The 22511-nt window shown below is 43.5% G+C and overlaps 1 protein-coding gene and 1 pseudogene across 4 annotated transcripts in view; both read right to left on the reverse strand.

The window, feature by feature from the left end:
• Positions 1–6804: 6804 nt before the first annotated feature.
• On the reverse strand, positions 6805–17373 carry LOC311133312 (putative peptidyl-tRNA hydrolase 2). 3 transcript variants are annotated; one of them, XM_084166813.1, is made up of 7 exons: positions 17139–17373; positions 14948–15067; positions 14639–14710; positions 14472–14546; positions 13429–13526; positions 13124–13238; positions 6805–8530 (listed from the first exon to the last, which is right to left on the reverse strand). In XM_084166813.1, the coding sequence occupies exons 2-7, from the start codon at positions 15059–15061 to the stop codon at positions 8444–8446; spliced, it is 561 nt and encodes a 186-aa protein (XP_084022939.1). In that variant the 5' UTR covers positions 15062–15067; positions 17139–17373; the 3' UTR covers positions 6805–8443. The 3 variants fall into 3 exon arrangements, with proteins under 3 accessions (XP_084022939.1, XP_084022941.1, XP_084022940.1); XM_084166815.1 differs by having other exon boundaries at positions 17300–17369; XM_084166814.1 differs by having other exon boundaries at positions 17112–17350.
• Positions 17374–18007: 634 nt separating this feature from the next.
• LOC311133511 (plexin-B1-like) overlaps positions 18008–22511 on the reverse strand; it is a 147738-nt pseudogene continuing 143234 nt past the window's right edge. Inside the window, exons 35-36 of the transcript XR_014615395.1 lie at positions 21247–21321; positions 18008–20942 (exon numbers count right to left, since the gene is read on the reverse strand). The product of XR_014615395.1 is annotated as a plexin-B1-like (transcript). The remainder of the gene's footprint in view (positions 20943–21246; positions 21322–22511) is intronic.

Here is a 22511-nt window from a genome sequence, read left to right on the forward strand (position 1 = left end):
AAAACATTTAAATCCAGCCTATTCTGTATGAAATAGGCTAGGTCGTGGTAGACGTAGGCCTACTACTACTACAGTCGTGGTAGCCGAACGGTTTTATCAGCTAACGGGTCAGTTAGTGACATTTCAATTTTCTGTTTTAATTCTGGCAATCTGCAACAATGGACTAACAGTATTTTGCTGTTATATGGAACAGGAACACTTAATGTGTAAATAGGCTGTGTTGTAACAATGGGGAGGTTTCTAAGCAGAGCTAGCTCATCAACAGCAGAATATTTTACCTTGCCTTCCCCCATACAACTACACAATCACATTTTTACCCACACAACTACATCTGCTATCGGTCTTTGAGCTCAACACAGTCAGGAACATGACGAAGCGGCTTCCCACAAGCAATGGCCCTTTTATATTATAACAACGCATAAGTGAAACATTTCAACCGCGGCCAGCCTATACACAAAATTACATGATAAGATCAGTAAGCATGTTATGCAGAACAACTACGTCAACAAGATAGATCTAAACGGGTGAAGCTAAAAAATAAACTGGGCGAGCTTGTCCAAATCAAGCCCCTAGAAGATTGTAAAGATTAATTAGTCTACATTGGTGGTAACTAAGTGAAATAATTGTCCCTGGAATTCCTCGTGTGTGTCATTACCAGTGTATTCATTGTCCAACAGACAAACAGTTAAACAGGCCAAAATAGTGTTTAATCAAATGTAGCAACAAAGCTGAAAGCTCAATATCCGAGTCTACAGCCGTTCCATTCTCGCGCAACAATTTTCGGTCCAAAGGAAACGCGAGCTCCGCTCAAAAATACCACAAATGTCTCTTATCCGCCACAGACGTTGGGGGTTGGTAAATGAGGGAGGTGGAGAAGAATGAGACAAACAAGTCACTACTCTTGAGATATGGCTTTCTATTAGCTTGAATCCACAAAGTAAAAGTGGCTTTCTATTAGCTTGAATCCACAAAGTAAAAGTTAAGTGGCCCAATCTTATGTAGCCTATATATTTTTTTAAAACACAAGCCAAATAAATACTCTTCACACGCCATTACCTCAAACGCATCTAGTGTTAGACTAACGATAGTACAGTAGTGGCTAAATTGGAATACATAACACGAAACGTGGATAGCCTAACTCAATGAATGCAAAGCTGTAAACATATTCATCATCTCACAACTCAGACATAACGAAATACAGAATCAAGTGTGGACACAATCAACTGGAAAATGTCCCAAAAGTGAACTACAGCCTTACTAGTCTGGTCAACTAGCTAGTTATCTACCTTATGGACATTTACCTCATTCATTTTCCTCCAAAGCTACTCCTAAATACATAAATAGCTGCCAAGAAAAGCAACGTTGTTTCAAACGGACGATTCCAAGCCACACACATCCATCTACACTATCAGTTAGTCAAGCAGCTTGTAAGCAACCAATTTTGCCAATCTTAGCTAGCTGGTTAACTAATTAACACCAGACCAGGGGCAATAAGAAGAATGGCCTCTTGAAGTGTGTTTTTTTCTTCTAATGTAGCTTGTGGCTAGTTGTAGTATAAAAGCAATCACTACGTGGCCAATCACTTCAAGGGAAACGTAATATAACTAATAATATAGCTATGCCTAAGTTAGTTAAAATAACTCGATTTAATAGTAAAGCTAAAACGAGGCAATAATCAATTTAGTGAGAACAAGAAAGATGATGTTATTCAGCTGTTCAGCCATCGTGGGAACCAACTAACGTTATTATTACAAGTTGAAACCTTTAGTACATTGAAAATGGTGTTACTGAATAAAATGCACTCATTGCGGAGCTTTTGTTCAGTCAAACACACAAAAAAGCATAAATGTAGAAGAATACAATGTTTCAGGTGATCATAAAACAGGAATGAACATTGTTTATAATCAGGTAAACGTTGGTTAGCCTAGCTAGCTATCAAATAATTGCAATGAATGTGGCTAGCTAAGTTACATGGCCAAAACCAAGGACAATCATTGCTTGCAAACATGAACTGCTTTGCGACATAAGACAACATCAGGAATATTAGCAAAGGAAGGAAAACAAAGTGAACAGTTGCATTTGATAAGTTAACAGGTTTAGTTAGCACAGAATTTATGTTGATGGCGTTATGATCCTGAAAGACAGCAAGCAATCCAATGTGTGTTTCAACTAAAACATTTAAAATACATAATTAAATCAACCCATAATACACATTTAACATGACTAAACCACTCACCTAGTGAGACATTCCAACCCAGTACGAAGAAAGTATCCTCCTGTGTTGTCTGCAGATCTTCGAGTATTCCAACATCAAATCGAACAAGACTGTTACCAGTAGGCCTCCAACTCGGCCTCGGAGTCTCCTGTATCCTTTGCCCCCAAAGATAGCTCCCTCTTCTGGGGTAGGAAACAAACTTCTAAATGTCCCCCACGCAAAGGTTGAAGGTTTAATTCCCTGTCCTGCTTGGGCACCGTATTTCCATCGAGTGTATATGTTGAATCCCTGGTGTTTTAATCCATTTATTATGGTGTTGTATATGATTTACAATTGATATTTATAAAGGGGTATATGCTGCTCTATGTGGTAGTACTATAGGGCGATGATTCTGTCTCGGTTCCTAACATTCGCAGTGGCGCCCATCCCCCTCCTCACCGGCATCGACCGCGGGTCCCAGCGAAACTGTCTGACACACAACCATGCCACGGGGTTTCACATGCGATGATGCAGGGGCTCATTACTAGGCCGGGTTTTGCACTGATGTCCTGCCTCCTATATATTATTGGTCAGTGAAGTGCCAGTCAAAGGATACAATTGCTGTACGAGCAAGCCATTGGTCAAATATGGCGCAGAATGTTGCTGTTGTCTACACCAAGAGGGCGTGACGTTTTTCTAGGAAGGGGTGTTGAAGCGCATTCGGATTCTGCCATGTGTAGTTGTGGCACACAGGAGTGAGCGCAAGTGGCGGTAGAATGGATGGATTCGGGAGAGAATTTGATACAAAAAGCGGACCCGTGTCTACAATATGGGGGAAATGCTCAAGTAATTAAATGAAAAGGCCTTGGATTTATTTGATTCTTTTATAGAGGGATTATATTGCTTGAATGTCTTTTTTATTTATGTGTATTCTCAACGCAAAGGGAAAAAGCCTTCGTTTACATACCGATACAGAGTAGCCAACTTTAGCTACACGGGGTCTCCGGTGCCCCATACCAGGGAATACGACAGAGGTCAGCCCCACCTAAAGTGTCATGAATGGAATATGATGTGTCGCTCTTGTAGGATCTGGCAAGGGATTGGACAGGGAAATTGACCAGGGTTGTTTCTATTACCTCTGGTCCCTCCTACTGAGCAGCCCGAATTCAATCTCTGCACTCTTGAGAGGGGATAGCCAAGGACACACGCTTGACGAAAATTCCATCTATTCGAATGGCTCGTCCTTATCAATGAGGGAGTTTTGGCGACAAGAAGAATAGGCTTTTCATGTATGTGATCAGATCGTATTTTATTATAAACATGAAAATTCGATAGCGGTTTTGGAAGAAATATACTTTTCTTTCGATTAGAGATTTTAGGCTACATTCTACTGTTCACGTTTGACCATTTTTACGAGCATATGCAAAGAATGGATTAAGTGTTAAATATTCCGCTTCCATTATCCTTCATTGGTTAAAAAAATAATAATGCCTTTGAGGATGAATAGATATAATTAAGCTTACATGCGATTGGCTTCTTTATTTCTTGTCATGTACCTGAGAAGAATTGGGATTGGCTAAAGTGGTAAATGCTAACGTTATTTGTTGCAATGGTCCGAGGTGCGGAGACGGCTGCACGATAGAACGCTGTTGTTTCACGCTTCTAAAATGTATACATTGTTCATTTTACTCAGATATATTCTAGCCTATCCAATGCATTTTTGACAGTAGGGAACAAATGTAACCACAAGCACACAAATTACATTTTAGTGAATAGAACTGATCAATTCTAGTCCTTACATACGTAGTATATTTCGGCTTGATGAAAATTAAGATTGTGAACTGAATAAATCAAGGATTCATTCGGTTTTGGCTTTTTGAATACTACATAGATCTGTGAGGTCCCAGCTCCTTTATATATGCCACTGGTCTCTTCTGTAATACTGCTCAATCGTATGGAATGTTCCAACATACATACATTTGAAAATCTACATTTTGGTTTTAGGAGGGGCTTGTTATTCATCGCTTAGGCTGAATTGGGGGAAGGAAAGACCAGCCCTACATTCTTGATGTAATTTGCACAGGCTCTGTTTATTTATGTATTTGGTTTCCCTGCTCTGCTGATATAGATCGATCATGATACCTTATCATGTCGGAAACTCCGAAATGCTAACCTAGGCGGAGGAGTCGAATCCAGAGTTTCCCACTTGTGAGGTACCAGAATTAATTGGAAGCTCTACGCAAATAATTTAGGTTAATTTTAACTCGGAGGTCCCGAGTTTCCGACAAGACGAGAACGCGGCATTACTTGTCAAGGGTAGCTCGCTAGCTACTGGGAAAAATACACGTGAACGCCCCTGTAACTCGTAATTACGACTAGGAAACTCAGGTATAATCTCATGGACAACGATCTTTCCCACATGATGGCCGCGATTTCGGCCGTCAATGGTGAGATTGGTTATTGCGTTCGTGTGAACGGTCCAAGTCATTCCTCCAATCAATCCGACATGACGTGAACGCGGCAGCCATTAGACAGACGCTGTGGCGCACGTCAACCGTAACAAGTGGACTTCTATAGTCAAAGAGCTCATGAGAATGCATTCTGACACTGATATAACAGAAGAATTACACAACTAACAAAAGCATTTCACACTAGTTTCCAAGTTATTTCCACCCTCTTATAAACCGATAGGTTGTTTTCTATAGAATGTTCTTGGGAAGTTGGATTCCTGTACAGACAACATAATGTTTGTTCTGTGGTCCGTTCTACACTGAAGCTGTCTGCTTCAATACTTCTATTGTGTAATAGCTGTGAACAGGCTACATACACTGCTCAAAAAAATAAAGGGAACACTTAAACAACACAATGTAACTCCAAGTCAATCACACTTCTGTGAAATCAAACTGTCCACTTAGGAAGCAACACTGATTGACAATACATTTCACATGCTGTTGTGCAAATGGCATAGACAACAGGTGGAAATTATAGGCAATTAGCAAGACACCCCCAATAAAGGACTGCTTTTGCATGTGGTGACCACAGACCACTTCTCAGTTCCTATGCTTCCTGGCTGATGTTTTGGTCACTTTTGAATGCTGGCGGTGCTTTCACCCTAGTGGTAGCATGAGATGGAGTCTACAACCCACACAAGTGGCTCAGGTAGTGCAGCTCATCCAGGATGGCACATCAATGCGAGCTGTGGCAAGAAGGTTTGCTGTGTCTGTCAGCGTAGTGTCCAGAGCATGGAGGCGCTACCAGGAGACAGGCCAGTACATCAGGAGACGTGGAGGAGGCCGTAGGAGGGCAACAACCCAGCAGCAGGACTGCTACCTCCGCCTTTGTGCTAGGAGGAGCAGGAGGAGCACTGCCAGAGCCCTGCAAAATGACCTCCAGCAGGCCACAAATGTGCATGTGTCTGCTCAAACGGTCAGAAACAGACTCCATGAGGGTGGTATGAGGGCCCGAAGTCCACAGGTGGGGGTTGTGCTTACAGCCCAACACCGTGCAGGACGTTTGGCATTTGCCAGAGAACACCAAGATTGGCAAATTCGCCACTGGCGCCCTGTGCTCTTCACAGATGAAAGCAGGTTCACACTGAGCATGTGACAGACGTGACAGTCTAGAGACGCTGTGGAGAACGTTCTGCTGCCTGCAACATCCTCCAGCATGACCGGTTTGGCGGTGGGTCAGTCATGGTGTGGGGTGGCATTTCTTTGGGGGGCCGCATATCCCTCCATGTGCTCGCCAGAGGTAGCCTGACTGCCATTAGGTACCGAGATGAGATCCTCAGACCCCTTGTGAGACCATATGCTGGTGTGGTTGGCCCTGGGTTCCTCCTAATGCAAGACAATGCTAGACCTCATGTGGCTGGAGTGTGTCAGCAGTTCCTGCAAGAGGAAGGCATTGATGCTATGGACTGGCCCGCCCGTTCCCCAGACCTGAATCCAATTGAGCACATCTGGGACATCATGTCTCGCTCCATCCACCAACGCCACGTTGCACCACAGACTGTCCAGGAGTTGGCGGATGCTTTAGTCCAGGTCTGGGAGGAGATCCCTCAGGAGACCATACGCCACCTCATCAGGAGCATGCCCAGGCGTTGTAGGGAGGTCATACAGGCACGTGGAGGCCACACACACTACTGAGCCTCATTTTGACTTGTTTTAAGGACATTACATCAAAGTTGGATCAGCCTGTAGTGTGGTTTTCCACTTTAATTTTGAGGGTGACTCCAAATCCTCCATGGGTTGATAAATTTGATTTCCATTGATCATTTTTGTGTGATTTTGTTGACAGCACATTCAACTATGTAAAGAAAAAAGTATTTAATAAGATTATTTCATTCATTCAGATCTAGGATGTGTTATTTTAGTGTTCCCTTTATTTTTTTGAGCAGTGTATATCAATAGTCATGTCACATTGCCATTGGTCACCTAACCAAGCAATAGCCCCCGGAACTCTCCCCGCCCAGGGCAGAACTTGCTTTTAATAATATTAAACAAATCATTGCAAAGTCATTGTACCATATGACATTTTCATGTTGGGGTATAAATGTTATTCACAAAACATGAAAGTATAATACAGGTAAAAAACAAACAAAAAACAATCACTTCACTTGGTCAGGAGTAATTTTTAATAGTCTCCTTGGTTTTAAAACGGGAACAAATTGTTGTGTAACACAGGAAGGTATCAAAGTGCTAACAAAATAAAAAATGTTTGTTGCCATGGGGTTTTGCATGGTCTCAACACAAAGGAAAAAAAACATTTTCCAGCATAACTGTTACATGCATGTCATGTCAGTAACATTGAAATAATAACACCATTCCATATTTAGTAAGACTTCAGAGCCATATGGTCCCAAATGGCAGCTCATGCTCACAAAATACAATTCCTTTTTGCTTAAGTAATGAACAATTAGTTGTTTTAACAGAAACATACAACATATCCTAGGCATCTGGTTGTCCAATGCTTAAATCTGTAAGTGCAAGAATCTATCATTTTTATTTATTTAAATGCAGTTCTTAAAATGTTATCCTGTAATTGCTACTCCATCTTAAATCTATGTACTGTTTTGGTAGAAGTCATAGCTCAACCATTTAGCTAGCCATCTTTTAGACTACCTCGTAGAGAAAGATAACACATTTACCCTCAAAGCAGTTTAAAATTACACAAAACATTTCACTTGTGTAAACCATTAATAAATCAGCTAGAGTACATGTGCTTGGGCACTGTGCAAGCACAGTAGCTTATTTTAACCCATACAATGAGTTCCTCACACTTATTTTTACACCAAACCCCCAAGTCCAGGAATTATAACTCAGAGCAAGCCTCGAGTCGACCTTATACTTTTTTTCAAGAACAGAAAATGGAGGGGGGAAAAAGTCCACCAACACAATGTTAAAAAAATCCAACAGTGATTGTGCGAAATGTTGAGGATGGCACGCAACCGATTATATATGGCCTGAACGGATGCACATAAACTTAATGTACGGCCATTTAACGTCAGTATGTAGTGTTATCATTTCTAAGGGGCGGGGTCTTCGGGAGAGAATGTTGCATACATACATACAGGTGTATACATTTACACATTAGTTTACACATCGAAGTAATAGTAAAGGTGTCAGTAAACACTCCTTATTGACAAGCAGTAACTTTCACAGGAAGATCCTACATCTAAAAAGGATTTCATTACAATTATATATTTTGCTGCTTGAATTACAATAACAGTATTTAACAAATCACCAACACACTAGGTTCTATCCTTGATTTTCTTTTCAATACACCAAATCATATTTTAAATTGGGAGACAAAATTATGGGATGTCATGAACTTTCACCTTCATAAAAATTGGATACCATTCTCTCATACAGTAATGGCCATCCCCCCTTAACTAGCAAAACACTCCAATCCCAAAAAATCTAAAAAGTTGACACTAAAAGTTGTTCAAACTGCCTTCAACATTGTCGGTTCGAGTAACTAGTCCCTTCCTCTCGACATGAGCAGCTCTCCATACATCTCTTCTCCAGTCAGTGGCTCGAACAGGGAACAGGGGAAAAAAATGGCTGAATGTTCATCTTGGTAGTTGGGGTCATGTCTGGTTGTTTTACTCTTTTTTTCAGTTTTTTGTTTTGTTACGTTGTTGTTGCGCGCTTGCATGCCGAGACCCTTCTGCTGTTAGGGGATGCTGCCCTCTGCTGGTTGCCTCTGTGGCATTGCACGGCCCTGCACCTCCACAGCTGGTTTAGTCCCTCAGAGCAGTTTCAGACTTCCAGTGACATTGTTCACCATCTCCTCCTCCCCAACGATGGCCAGGACAGTGCGTGAGCCGGCTTCCACCTGCCAAAAGGCCAGAGGTCATAGAATTTAGACTAGCATCCTTGTGGGTGGAGTGGAGGGTAGGAATAGGTTTCACTCGCAACAACAAAGGTGGGTGGGAAGGCATGGAAGGCTAGGCATTACATTTATTGGAATAACTCAGTAATTTGCTATTAAATGAGAAGTTTACCCAAAATCCAGAAACTCCCAAGTGATTCCTTACATTGAAACTAGTTCAGTGGAGTTTCCCCCCTCTCTCCCTGTAGTGCTGTACTGAAACAGCTGCAAAAACAGGTCACATGACTCCTGACGTTGCTGGATGCAGGCCTCTCTCTGCTCCGTTGCCACAATGTCTATTGTCTCACAAACCCCCAGTCATAAATACATATATGACACATATGCTAACCTGTAGAGCACCTAGGCACTCTACATGATATTGCGCAATGGTAATAACACAGTAAGAACACCTCAAACATCATGCTAGGCTACATACCTCCGCACGCTTGCTTTGTCGAGTTCTCTTCTCAAACGCGCCTTGGTATTTTGGCACTGTGCCAGATCCAGTCCATGGAAATACAGTAGCATCAGCTGTATCTTTTAGCATCCTTCTGTTTTCTTTCTCCATAAATTCACATTGCATATCTCGTTCATATGCAATGTCGCTGAAGCGCTTGCTATACAGACGTAGCGAAGTTCCTCTGCGTACACATCACTGACAATCTGAAATGGTCACAGCGCCTCGAACCTCAGGAGGCTGAAGAAATTTGGCTTGGCCCCTAAGACCCTCAAACTTTTACAGATGCACAATTGAGAGCATCTTGTCGGGCTATATCACCGCCTGGTACGGCAACTGCACCGACCGCAACTGCAGGGCTCTCCAGAGGGTGGTTTATTCTGCCCATCACATCACCGAGGGCACACTGCCCGCCCTCCAGGACATCTACAGCACCCAATGTCACAGGAAAGCCAAAAAGATCAAGGACATCAACCACCCAAGCCACGGCCTATTCACTCCACTATCATCCAGAAGGCGAAGTCAGTACAGGTGCATGGGACCGAGAGAATGAAGCAGTTTCCATCTCAAGGCCATCTGACTGTTAAATAGCCATCACTAGCCCGCTACCACCCGGTTACTCAACCCTGCACCTTAGAGGCGGCTGCCCTGTGTACATAGACATGGAATCACATCTGCTAAATATGTGTATGTGACCAATAACATTTGATGGTTGGCTGCAGGAGTATTCACATTGTATTTACTATTTCGAATTGCTATTAACCACCTTCTGCATCACGTCGTATCTTTTATCTTCCCTTGATTTCCTGTATAAAGTGCTGCTAGGGCCGGACTCCATTTTGCTATTGCTGACATCTCCTTTTCCTCTTTGCATAACTAACTTTACCTGGACAAATATTTTCACCCGCGCTCTCACTATTAAAGGCCCAGTGCACTACTTTTGTGAATAAAGTAAATATATATAATTTATTTATTTATTGTGAATTTAGGAATAGCTGCAGCACCCCTACTTTGCACCAGCAAAAGAGCAGAAGTAAAATAAAATAACAGTAGGGAGGCTATATACAGGGGGGTACCGGTGCAGAGTCAATGTGCGGGGGCACCGGCTAGTTGAGGTAGTTGAGTTAATATGTACATGGGTGGGTAAAGTTAAAGTGACTATGCATAAATAATTAACAGAGTAGCAGCAGCGTAAAAAGGATGGGGTGGGGGGGCAGTGCAAATAGTCCGGGTAGCCATGATTAGCTGTTCAGGAGTATTATGGCTTGGGGGTAGAAGCTGTTGAGAAGCTTTTTGGACCTAGACTTGGTGCTCCGGTACCGCTTGCCGTGCGGTAGCAGAGAGAACAGTCTATGACTAGGGTGGCTGGAGTCTTTGACAATTTTGAGGGCCTTCCTGACACTGCCTGTTATAGAGGTCCTGGATAGCAGGAAGCTTGGCCCCAGTGATGTATTGGGCTGTACGCACTACCCTCTGTAGTGCCTTGCAGTCAGAGGCAGAGCAGTTGCCATACCAGGCGGTGATGCAACCAGTCAGGATGCTCTCGATGGTGCAGTTGTATAACTTTGAGGATCTGAGGACCCATGCCAAATCTTTTCAGTCTCCTGAGGGGGAATAGGCTTTGTCGTGCCCTCTTCACGACTGTCTTGGTGTGTTTGGACCATGATAGTTCGTTGGTGATGTGGACACCAAGGAACTTCAAGCTCTCAACCTGTTCCACTACAGCTTCGTCGATGAAAATGGGGGCGTGCTCAGTCCTCTTTTTCTCCTGTAGTCCACAATCATCTCCTTTGTCTTGGTCACGTTGAGGGAGAGGTTGTTATCCTGGCACCACACGGCCAGGTCTCTGACCTCCTCCCTATAGGCTGTCTCATCGTTGTCGGTGATCAGGCCTACCACATGTGTTGTCGGCAAACTTGGTGTTGGAGTCGTGCCTGGCCATGCAGTCATGGGTGAACAGGGAGTACACGAGGGGACTGAGCATGCACCCCTGAGGGGCCCCCGTGTTGAGGATCAGCGTGGCAGATGTGTTGTTACCTACCCTTACCACCTGGGGGCGGCCCGTCAGGAAGTCCAGGATCCAGTTGCAGAGGGAGGTGTTTAGTCCCAGGATCCTTAGCTTAGTGATGAGCTTTGAGGGCACTATGGTGTTGAATGCTGAGCTGTAGTCAATGAATAGCATTCTCACGTAGGTGTTCCTCTTGTCCAGGTGGGAAAGGGCAGTGTGGAGTGCAGGAGAGATTGCATCATCTGTGGATCTGTTGGGGCGGTATGCAAATTGGAGTGGGTCTAGGGTTTCTGGGATAATGGTGTTGATGTGAGCCTTGACCAGCCTTTCAAAGCACTTCATGGCTACAGACGTCAGTGCTACGGGTCGGTAGTCATTTAGCCAGGTTATCTTAGAGTCCTTGGGCACGGGGACTATGGTGGTCTGCTTGAAACATGTTGGTATTACAGACTCAGTCAGGGACATGTTGAAAATGTCGGTGAAGACACTTGCCAGTTGGTCAGCACATGCTCGGAGTACACGTCCTGGTAATCCGTCTGGCCCTGAGGCCTTGTGAATGTTGACCTGCTTAAAAGTCTTACTCACATCGGCTACGGAGAGCGGTGATCACATAGTCATCCGGAACAGCTGGTGCTCTCATGCATGTTCAGTGTTGCTTGCCTCGAAGCGAGCATAGAAGTGGTTTAGCTCGTCTGGTAGGCTTGTGTCACTGGGCAGCTTGCGGTCGTGCTTCCCTTTGTAGTCTGTAATAGTTTTCACGTCCTGCCACATCCGACGAGCGTCAGAGCCGGTGTAGTACGATTCAATCTTAGTCCTGTATTGACTCTTTGCCTGTTTGATGGTTCGTCGGAGGGCATAGCGGGATTTCTTATAAGCGTCCGGGTTACAGTCCCGCTCCTTGAAAGCGGCAGCTCTACCCTTTAGCTCAGTGCGGATGTTGCCTGTAATCCATGGCTTCTGGTTGGGGTATGTACGTACGGTCACTGTGGGGACGACGTCGTCAATGCACTTATTGATGAAGCCAGTGACTGATGTGGTGTACTCCTCAATGCTATCTGAAGAATCCCGGAACATGTTCCAGTCTGTGCAAGCAAAACAGTCCTGTAGCTTAGCATCTGCGTCATCTGACCACTTTTTTATTAACAGAGTCCCTGGTGCTTCTTGTAGTCTTCAAGGATTACTTTGTGTGAACTTCTGTGGTAGTGTAAAAGGGCCTTAACTAATCATTACGTATCAAAACATTATCAGGGGCACTGCGACCTGTATGAATGAGTCAATGTTTGCCAAGGTTAGCATATGTCAACAAATTCAAACTATGTGCAGAGACCTGCCAACCGGCAGTTGACCTATTTAGTGTTTATGTACAGTTTATAAAGGATGTTATGGGGTGACCTTCATAGAGTATTGACAACCATTTTTAATTGGCTGTTGCAATCTTTGTCAACAAGTTATTTTTTTTGTGAGTCTTTGTGAACGCATCCGGCCCTCAAGTGTCATTTTACGGTTTCACTTTGCAATGGTTTTGTATCAAAGTGTGAAACGCTTACCTACCTAATCCCAGTCATCATTAAGCTGTGTTAAACTACGCGAACACGGCCCGCCCTGCCAAATTGTTCTCTTCAAAATACTGCTTTCTGAACAACATGCAGCCACAGCAGTGTAAACAGTACCGTCTATAGCATTGGCAGCCCTGCTGATAGTCAAACTCAATAATTATAATGGCTGTGCGTGTCCCTGTAAGCAGGTGCTATAGAGTTACGTGGAACCGTAATGGCGGTGTGCGCGCCTGTGATACCATGGAACCGTAATGGCGGTGTGCGCGCCTGTGATACCATGGAGCTGTAATGGTGGTGTGCGCGCCTGTGATACCATGGAGCCATAATGGCGGTGTGCGCGCCTGTGATACCATGGAGCTGTAATGGTGGTGTGCGCGCCTGTGATACCATGGAACCGTAATGGCGGTGTGCGCGCCTGTGATACCATGGAACTGTAATGGTGGTGTGCGCGCCTGTGATACCATGGAGCTGTAATGGTGGTGCTGTGCGCCCATAAGCAGGTGCAGCAGTGTAGCCGCAATGGCGGCGCGTCTCACCTGGGTGCGTCCGGCATCCTGAACCAGGTACGTGGGCAGGCTGAGGCTCATGGCCAGGGCCTGCAGCTCCAAAAGGTGGGCCATGTTGGTCCCCTGCACCACCACCTTCTTCGCCCTGCACACCACACAAACACACATTTAGATACCCTGCTGTGCATACTGTAGAACAGCCAGATGGTGGCATTGCCATTACCAGACGTCATTATGGTGTTTTAAAAGCATCCGGCTGTTTTTATCTGATCCAATTTGATCAGCAGTATGAAGTCTCAAGTAAAGCCCTAGTGAGGAAGTGGTCCGGTCCTTACCCGCCATGGTCCCACTTCCAGGCCATCTCCCTCCAGCTGTTCTTCTCCTGCAGGGCTTGGTAGAGCCCCACGGCCGCGTGGCCCACCTGCGCAGCCAGCTACACAACACACACCACAACACTTTCACAGTTAGCAGAAATGAAAAACAAACGTTTTTATGCATCCGCTTTGCATTTGATGTGCTAGTCTCAACTTAAAACAATAGGGGCAAACTGTGCTTTTGTGCGCCAGGTTCACGCAAACTACACCAAAACAAGCATACTAGCTATACATAACACCACATTCCAATCCTTGTCCTTAAAGCTCAGACACACCGGTAGGATTGTCAAACGTTTGCCTGCTGACAGTACTTAGCACCTCTGAACAGTGCGTCAGCAGTCAATCTCTTTTGTTCACACAGCAAAGACCTTAAAGTAGTCAGCCACTCAGCAGAGTTGATGACTTAACTACCTACCAATTTTAACTAGCAAGATGACGAATATACAATTAAATTCACTCTCCATAATCCCATACTGCCAGTGCCAGCCATAGCCAAATGTTCAGCTAGCTAGCTAACGTTAGCATATTTGCTAGCTAGTGCAACATAGCTAGAGACACTGCACTAACAGGCAGCTGTTTCATGGAAACTAGCTAATCAATTGTGATTTAATTATGTCAATAATAGCTACAGTGGTTTGCTAGCTTGGATGAAATATTTAGCTATTGTGTGCACTGCATCTGTGCACTTAGCTAGCTACCATCCCATAGCCTACATTGCATTTGAAGTGTGACTGGCTCATCCGTGGATGTACGGAGAAAACTGCCTTTTTTCCTTTTTGTGGTCACTCCTGTTGGGGGTTCACATGGGGGTTTGTGCTCTCCAATTGGCTCAAAGTTGTTGCCACGGACAAGCATTGCGAAGTAGAAACGTTAAGTTCGTAGTTACCGGGTCGGCACGCAGCAGGTACCGCTTTTGTTCTAGCAAGAGATGGAACGGCCTCCCACTGTGATAAGTACCTATCAGCAGTCAGACTCTCGTTGCGTTTTTCATGCTTCACACTGACCTTTCCCACACCCAGGGCCAGGTCCATGTTCACCACAAACACCATCTTGAACATGAGGTCGTCGTCTCCTTCCTCCTGAGGGACGAGAGAAAGAGGGCTCAGAGTCGATACAGGAGAGCTAATATACCAACTTGTACCTGTGCAAACTAAGGCTAGCTTATGGGCACCTCATTCTCCAGCTTGTTGAAGTAGTACATGGCAGCCTCCTCAGCAGACACATTTCGGGTGTGCAAGAGCGCCTGTGGGGGGGTAGACAAGGAACATTTCAGAAAATAAGGACTTTGAATGGGTCTGTATTGGGTGGATTAGCCAAAATCAATCATAAGTACAGTACTCTTTAATCATTATGAATGCATTAGTAAGTAGAGAAAGAGATAAGCGAACAGTGACATTATGAACCAAGAGGAAATTAGCCTAATATACTCAGATCATATATCAGGAAATGCAAGAGAACCTGTATACAGTAATTAACCCACTTGCTTGGCAGCCTCCTCAGGGATGTCCAGCTCTCGCAGCTGCTGCAGGTACACAGGGTTGACCTCCTGAGAGCCAGAGCCTGGGCCCATCTGCTGCTGCTCGGAGGGCTCCATAGTTAGCTGGAGCAGGACCACGTTGGATTAGAGTTACAGTTTAATACGCTGCAGCATACATTTTTTTTATGTACAGTACACCGTAGCATATTTATTTAACAGTTATGTTGTATAGAACCAGGTAGCTGGGTCTTGATCCCAAATTAACTTTGACTAGCACCAAATTTGTACTTTTGCTGCCCGTCTTTCCTGTACACCATGATGAATTATTGTGGTAGATTAGCTACTATGAAACATCTAAATACACTGAAAACAAATAAACGTGATGTGAAGTGTTGGTCCCATATTTCATGAGCTGAAATAAAAGATCCCAGAAATGTTCAAAGCGCACAAAAAGCTTCTAAAATTTTGTGCACATGCAATTGGCATGCTGACTGCAGGAATGTCCACCAGAGCTGTTACCAGAGAACGTAATGTTAATTTATCTACCATAAGCCGCCTCCAACATTGTTTTACAGAATTTGGCAGTACGTCCAACCGGCCTCACAACTGCAGACCACGTGTAACCACGCCAGCCCAGGACCTCCAGATCCGGCTTCTTCACCTGCATGATTGTGTGAAACCAGCCACCCGGACAGCTGATGAAACTGTGGGTTTGCACAACCAAAGAATTTCTGCACAAACTGTCAGAAACCGTCTCAGGGAAGCTCATCTGCGTGCTCATCGTCCTCACCAGGGTCGTGAACTGACTTCAGTGGGCAAATGCTCACCTTCGATGGCCACTGGCACACGGGAGAAGTGTGCTCTTCACAGGTGAATCCCAGTTTCAACTGTACCGGGCAGATGGCAGACAGCGATTACGGCGTTGTGTGGGCGAGCGGTTTGCTGATGTCAACGTTGTGAACAGCGTGTCCCATGGTGGCGGTGGGGTTACGGTATTGGGAAGGTATAAGCTACGGACAACAAACAATTGCATTATATCGATGGCAACTTGAATGCACAGAGATACCGGGACGAGATCCTGAGGCCCATTGTTGTGCCATTCATCCGCCGCCATCACCTCATGTTTCAGCAAGATAATGCACAGCCCCATGTCGCAAGGATCTGTACACAATTCCTGGAAGCTGCATACTCACCAGACATGTCACACATTGAGCATGTTTGGGATGCTCTGGATCAACATGTATGACGGCATGTTCCAGTTCCAGCCAATATCAAGCAACTTCGCACAGCCATTGAAGAGTGGGACAATATTCCACAGGCCACAATCAACAGCCTGATCAACTTTATACTAAGGAGATGTTGCGCGCTGCATGAGGCAAATAGTGGTCACATCAGATACCAAAAAATAAAATAAAAAAAGGTATCTATTCCCAGTCATGTGAAATCCATTGATTAGGGCCTAATTTAATTATTTAAATTGACTGATTTCCTTATATGATCTGTAACTCAGTGAAATTGATACATATTGGTTCATATTTTTGTTCAGTTAAGTAAGGATCCAGCTAGTAGACTGGCCTCGAGGGCAGCCCTAGACAGCTAGTTAGCTAGGCATTGACACACCTCGAAGCTAGTTAGCCAAGTACTCTTCCTAGTAGTGAAGTGATATCCTAGTTAGCTACCTAAATCATAATTATGCTGATATCTTAATTACAATGATATCCTAGTTAGCTAGCTATCTGTAGACACGTTTGGTGTGTAGGTACACTAACGTTAGGTAGTTAGTCATTTAACTACTGTCTCGGTAATTGACTAAGGTTAGCCAGTTAACGTTAGTTAGCTAATCTCATAATATCATGACAGAGAAAATGATCTCCAAGTGGTAACTCGATTGTGGGATGACAGCTAGTTAGTTAACGATGATCACAAGACCAAGGTGAACTAGCTAGCTTGCTAGTTTATGCCAAACGGAAAACAAACCGTAGCTAACATTATAGCCAAGCTAAGATAGCTAGCAGGCATTCAACAATACTATTATTGAACAGTACGTTAGCTAACAGCTGATTGCATTTGCTATCTTGTAACATATTTTGTTTGTTAACTATGTATTATTTGATTTCCATGCAAGCTCTAACGTAGCTAGTTAGGCAATTTAGCTAAGTTAGCTTACTGTAAAGATTGCGCCAGCCACTCCTACCTGCGTTGCGTAGCTAGCTTGTTAACTACAATCCTTTGAATTAGTGGGATGGGAGTGCTTGCTTGCAAACCAATATCCACTCTCGCCTTTCACTGCGATGACGCCAAGTTGTTGACTGCAGATGACTTGTTAATTAAAAGATGTGCTTGTTGTGCTTTCACCTCTTTACACCATTTTGAGCAAGGTTCGCTCCTTTTTCGTTGTCCGCTACCGGATGGCGTCAGTTTTAAAATCCTCCTCACATCCGGTTCTACAAGAATAATAGATCGTGTGAAACAAAAGAGCATCAATTATTTCCTCCGTCAGAAGTTTCTAAACGTTTCCTAACAAAACTTCGTTGATAAATTTCCCCATGCATGTTGTTTAGGAACATGTTGACCGCCCTTAAACTGATTTATGTTGCATATGGTGTGTGAAGAATTTAGGTAGAGATTATTTATGTTTCATGACTTGTTCTCAACTGGCTTACCTGGTTAAATAAAGGTTAAATAAATAAATAAAAAATGACTGAGTAAGTGAAAGGACACTGCTTTTGTCAGATTTGACTTTTCGTAGCAGGTTATGAGAACTTAAATAGCAGGTTAGGATAATTAACATTGCAGGTTAGGATAATTAGGTTAAGGTTAGGAAATTAGATAGGGTTAGCTAAAATAAAAAATCATTTCTAGCCATGACCGCCTTCCATTCCTCATTTCATCGCACTGGTCTGAAAACAATAAAACAATATGGTGGATGTCTACCAATTTGCTCTCATATACTGCTCCAAGTATTTCATGTTAGTGCAGACAAAGGGAAGTAACAAGTAATAGACTGAAATTCCCTTCGCTTTAAATCTACTCCATATGAGACAGATGTAGATGAACACCATATGATTTCACAAATCCTTTATTACCTCACCATCTGTAGGAATTTACACTCTCTTATTAAACAGCAGATTAAGTCGCTACAACTTACATTATTAAATCATTATGTACAATTATATTAACAGACAAAATAAGAACCAACCTTAAAAAGTGCTCCTTGCAGAGCCTGCTCTACATAGCTGAATTTATACAGCCTAACAATAGTTAGTTTTTCCTTCAAATGACCTCCACCACCTGCTCTCTTCACCATCATTAGGCTTTATACGTAATACTTGACTACATTGAAAGCATATGACAATACAAATTGTCCATTCAAATGAGACATTAGTTGCATGTGGTAAGTAGTGTGATGTTTACCAATAGGCTACTATGACTCGTTTATGCTGTGCAATCAAGGGACAATGGCGGTGCACATGAAAAAGCATCAAACTGGAGAACCCACACAATAGCATGCAACTGATAAACTCCATACTTATGTTAAAAAAGGTGCCTCTTCGAAATGATTAGTTATCAAAACAGGAGGACAAAACTGACCATTTGATTGGGTTTTACAGTTAAATGACCAATCTGCCAACTCATTGTCAGCCTCTTCTTGGTTACTACTCACTAGAAAGCTAACAGTGCCTCTGCATGTAAATATATAGACTACCACAAGGGTGGTGTCAAACGTCTTCATCCATAAGTCTAAATCAGTTATGTGTCGTTAACATACATGCAACACCTCCAATTCGTGTGAAATTCGTTCTTGGTACATAGCTTTACCAAAAGATTTAATCACAACTTCAATAAACCATCATGCTCTGTGGGATATAATGATTAGTCTAGGTGTTTGTCCCAAATGTCATCATATTCCCTACATAGGGTACTTCTTTTGAATATAGCCATATGGGACCTGTTAAAAAGTAGTGCACTATTTAGGGAACAGGGTGCCATCTGGGATATATTGGATACACACAAGCGTTAGAAAATGACGCTATAGTGTGATAGAGAATGCAGAGGTGAGCAAATGATGAATAACACACACCATGGGGAAATCATAAGAAAACACATTTCGGTAAAGTTCAGAGATGGCAATGTGCTTTATAATCCTTATATTTAATCAAACGTTGCTTAATGTGACTAGGTCAAAGTATCTTCTGTGAAACTTCATGGACAGTTAATACAGAAGCGTTCAACAAATATAGGAGATGTTGCCATCTTGTGTTCAATAGAAGAACTGCAATACACATATCAACGGCGCAGTTGCAATTGTCAGATAAATAGGCTACCTCACAACAGCACAAACTGAGCTATCATGATTCAATATACTTTTCTTGGTTGAAAACTAAAAAAGGAATGTTAAAAATGTACAACACAGAAAGCTGTACAAACGTACACCATAAAATACTGTGGGACATGTTTTAACTATATACAATTCTACAATTGAGATTTGTTTGTTTAATCTCTGATCTAGTGTCCCTCCAGTGACTGTTACACAAAAAGTAAAATAAACACAAAAAGTTTAAGTAAACCATTCATTCACACAGTCACCTATTTCCAGTACCTTTGAAAGACTGCATCTTTGCTTTCAGTACCATTCTTTCTTTTGTGCTGCAGCCTTTGTCTGAGAGCTGTTAATTTCAACTCTGACAATAATATTTTCCTCCCATTCAATTACATAAAGAGGAACAACACAGATGTGTATGGACTCGGGAGCTACCTGAAAAAGCGGAATGGCAATAATTACACATTTTTTTTAAACATAAAAAAAGAGAAGTCGTCTCAAGAGTGTCATGATTGAGTGAACTGTGTGTGTGTGTGTTTGTGTGTGTGTGTGTGTGTGTGTGTGCGCGCATGTGGCAATTGTCCACTACTCCGAAAGATACTACGTGTACTTATGATTTGGACGGATATGGAACAAAGCTACTGTTATGACATAAAGAGAGTCAGGGGGAGAGAGCAATCTGGTTTACCCTAGCAGACAAACAGCGAAACACATTAAAATGTTTCAGGGTTAATGAGATAAGAGGATAGCTTGAGTATTCAGGTGAGTAAAAGGAGGTAGAGAGTGCCGATAACTAAGACTCAAGCCCATAGGAAACCTAATGTATCCAACTGCATTAATTGGTGACAATGTAGTATCTAGAGAATAATGTTTATTAAACGCTAATAAAACATGTCACTACACATTTCACGTGGAAAGGGGTGTTGTGTCTTGAATGGGGGAAAAACCAAAATGGTCCCTTCCATCTCTCGCTCACACTTGCTCTCCATCTAGCTACAACCACCATTTTGATACACATTACAGACTTCCTTTCATTAATTCATATTAGACTACAGAGTGTTGACTTCAGCATGTTTCCATTGACACATCATGTAACATCCCCTTCTTCTAGTTCCACAGAGAGTTCTAGAAGAGAGGCAGAAGCAGATGCCACAACGTGATCCAACTCAGGGCTGAAGGGTGAACGGGTGGGACATACAAACAAAGGCTCCTTGTCCATTTGTGTGTGTGTGTCTCCCTTGCCCTTTCCCTCCTGTCTTGCCCACAGTGGAGGGTGAGAGAAGGGTTCAGCAGTCCAATGCACCACATCCCCTTTTCAAACCCCTGTGTGTGAACAACAGTCACCCATTGCTCCTTAATGTGGAAAAGGGGTGTTTGGGGTCCTTACCCCTAGAACCATTCTTCCCCTCTTCTGACAAGAGGGGGATTGTGTTAATCTGTCTATCGTTCCAGTCCATCCACCCAGTCTGTCCATCCTCCTAACCCACCCCCTCTGAGTTTCCCTCCCCCACTCCAGTGGGTCTCTTAATGTGGTCCCCTCCGCCGGCGTGGTCTCGGTCAGTGGTTCCGCTGTCACAAGTCAGTGACTTTGTTCTCCACGGCTGCAGCGATCTGCTGGAGCCGGTAGCCCAGCTGCATCTTCTGGGCCGTGCTGTCCTCTTCTAGCGCCCCGATGATCTGAGAGAGAGCGAGGAAGGGATGGAGAGAGAAGGAGGGATGGAGAGAGGAGGAGGGATGGAGAGAGGAGGATGGATGGAGAGAGGAGGAGGGATGGAGAGAGGAGGAGGGATGGAGAGAGGAGGAGGGATGGAGATAGAGAGACAGGGAGATGGAGGGAGAGCAGGATGGGATGGAGTGAGAAAGAGAGAGATGGAGAGAAAGAGAGGGGGTGGAGTGAGAGACAAAGAGATTGAAGGTAAACCAAAGACTCAGCTCTGATGTGTCATTCCATCCAACCACACAAGCGATAATGAAAACTCACCTGGTCATAGTACTTGTTGATGTACTTGTACAACTCGTGTAGGGCAACAAGGTAATTCAACTCTCCTGAGTAATTCTGGAAAAAAATTAAACATTTTGACTTACAAGTCATTACAAATAAATAATAAGCACATCTTAATACGCATACACTTAAATGTGCTAATAGAGGTTCTATTAAAGCTGGTTCTATTAACAATAGGATATATTTAAAGTGTTCTAGGCATGCATTGCTTTAAAGTATAGGCCCACCCTGAAAAGTCCAAAGTTTTACAGCTTGTGCTGAATGATCACTAGATCAGCTATAATCACACATTTAAGGGGTGACAGTAATAAATAAAAAAACATTTTAAAATGAGATACAAGCTGCAATATGTAACTTTTTGGGCGACCCTCAAATTCACATAGAAATGTGAGTTATAGATATGTCATTCTCATTGAAAGCAAGTACAGTGGGGAGAACAAGTATTTGATACACTGCCGATTTTGCAGGTTTTCCTACTTACAAAGCATGTAGAGGTCTGTAACTTTTATCATAGGTACACTTCAACTGTGAGAGACGGAATCTAAAACAAAAATCCAGAAAATCACATTGTATGATTTTTAAGTAATTCATTTGCATTTTATTGCATGACATAAGTATTTGATACATCAGAAAAGCAGAAATTAATATTTGGTACAAAAACCTTTGCAATTACAGAGATCATACGTTTTCTGTAGGTCTTGACCAGGTTTGCACACACTGCAGCAGGGATTTTGGCCCACTCCTCCATACAGACCTTCTCCAGATCCTTCAGGTTTCGGGGCTGTCACTGGGCAATACGGACTTTCAGCTCCCTCCAAAGATCGTCTATTGGGTTCAGGTCTGGAGACTGGCTAGGCCACTCCAGGACCTTGAGATGCTTCTTACGGAGCCACTCCTTAGTTGCCCTGGCTGTGTGTTTCGGGTCGTTGTCATGCTGGAAGACCCAGCCACGACCCATCTTCAATGCTCTTATTGAGGGAAGGAGGTTGTTGGCCAAGATCTCGCGATACATGGCCCCATCCATCCTCCCCTCAATACGGTGCAGTCGTCCTGTCCCCTTTGCAGAAAAGCATCCCCAAAGAATGATGTTTCCACCTCCATGCTTCACGGTTGGGATGGTGTTCTTGGGGTTGTACTCATCCTTCTTCTTCCTCCAAACACGGCGAGTGGAGTTTAGACCAAAAAGCTCTATTTTTGTCTCATCAGACCACATTACTTTCTCCCATTCCTCCTCTGGATCATCC

Source organism: Coregonus lavaretus (assembly GCF_964263955.1).
Source record: "Coregonus lavaretus genome assembly, chromosome: 8".
Lineage (NCBI taxonomy): Eukaryota > Metazoa > Chordata > Actinopteri > Salmoniformes > Salmonidae > Coregonus > Coregonus lavaretus.

Coding starts and splice junctions, on each gene's coding strand:
- LOC311133312 (XM_084166813.1), bottom strand. CDS start 15,061: ATGGAGCCCTCCGAGCAGCAGCAGATGGGCCCAGGCTCTGGCTCTCAG. Junction 13,527..14,471: donor TGGCCCTGGGTGTGGGAAAG/GTCAGTGTGAAG, acceptor TGTGTTGTGTAG/CTGGCTGCGCAGGTGGGCCA. Junction 8,531..13,123: donor AGGATGCCGGACGCACCCAG/GTGAGACGCGCC, acceptor GCCTTTTGGCAG/GTGGAAGCCGGCTCACGCAC.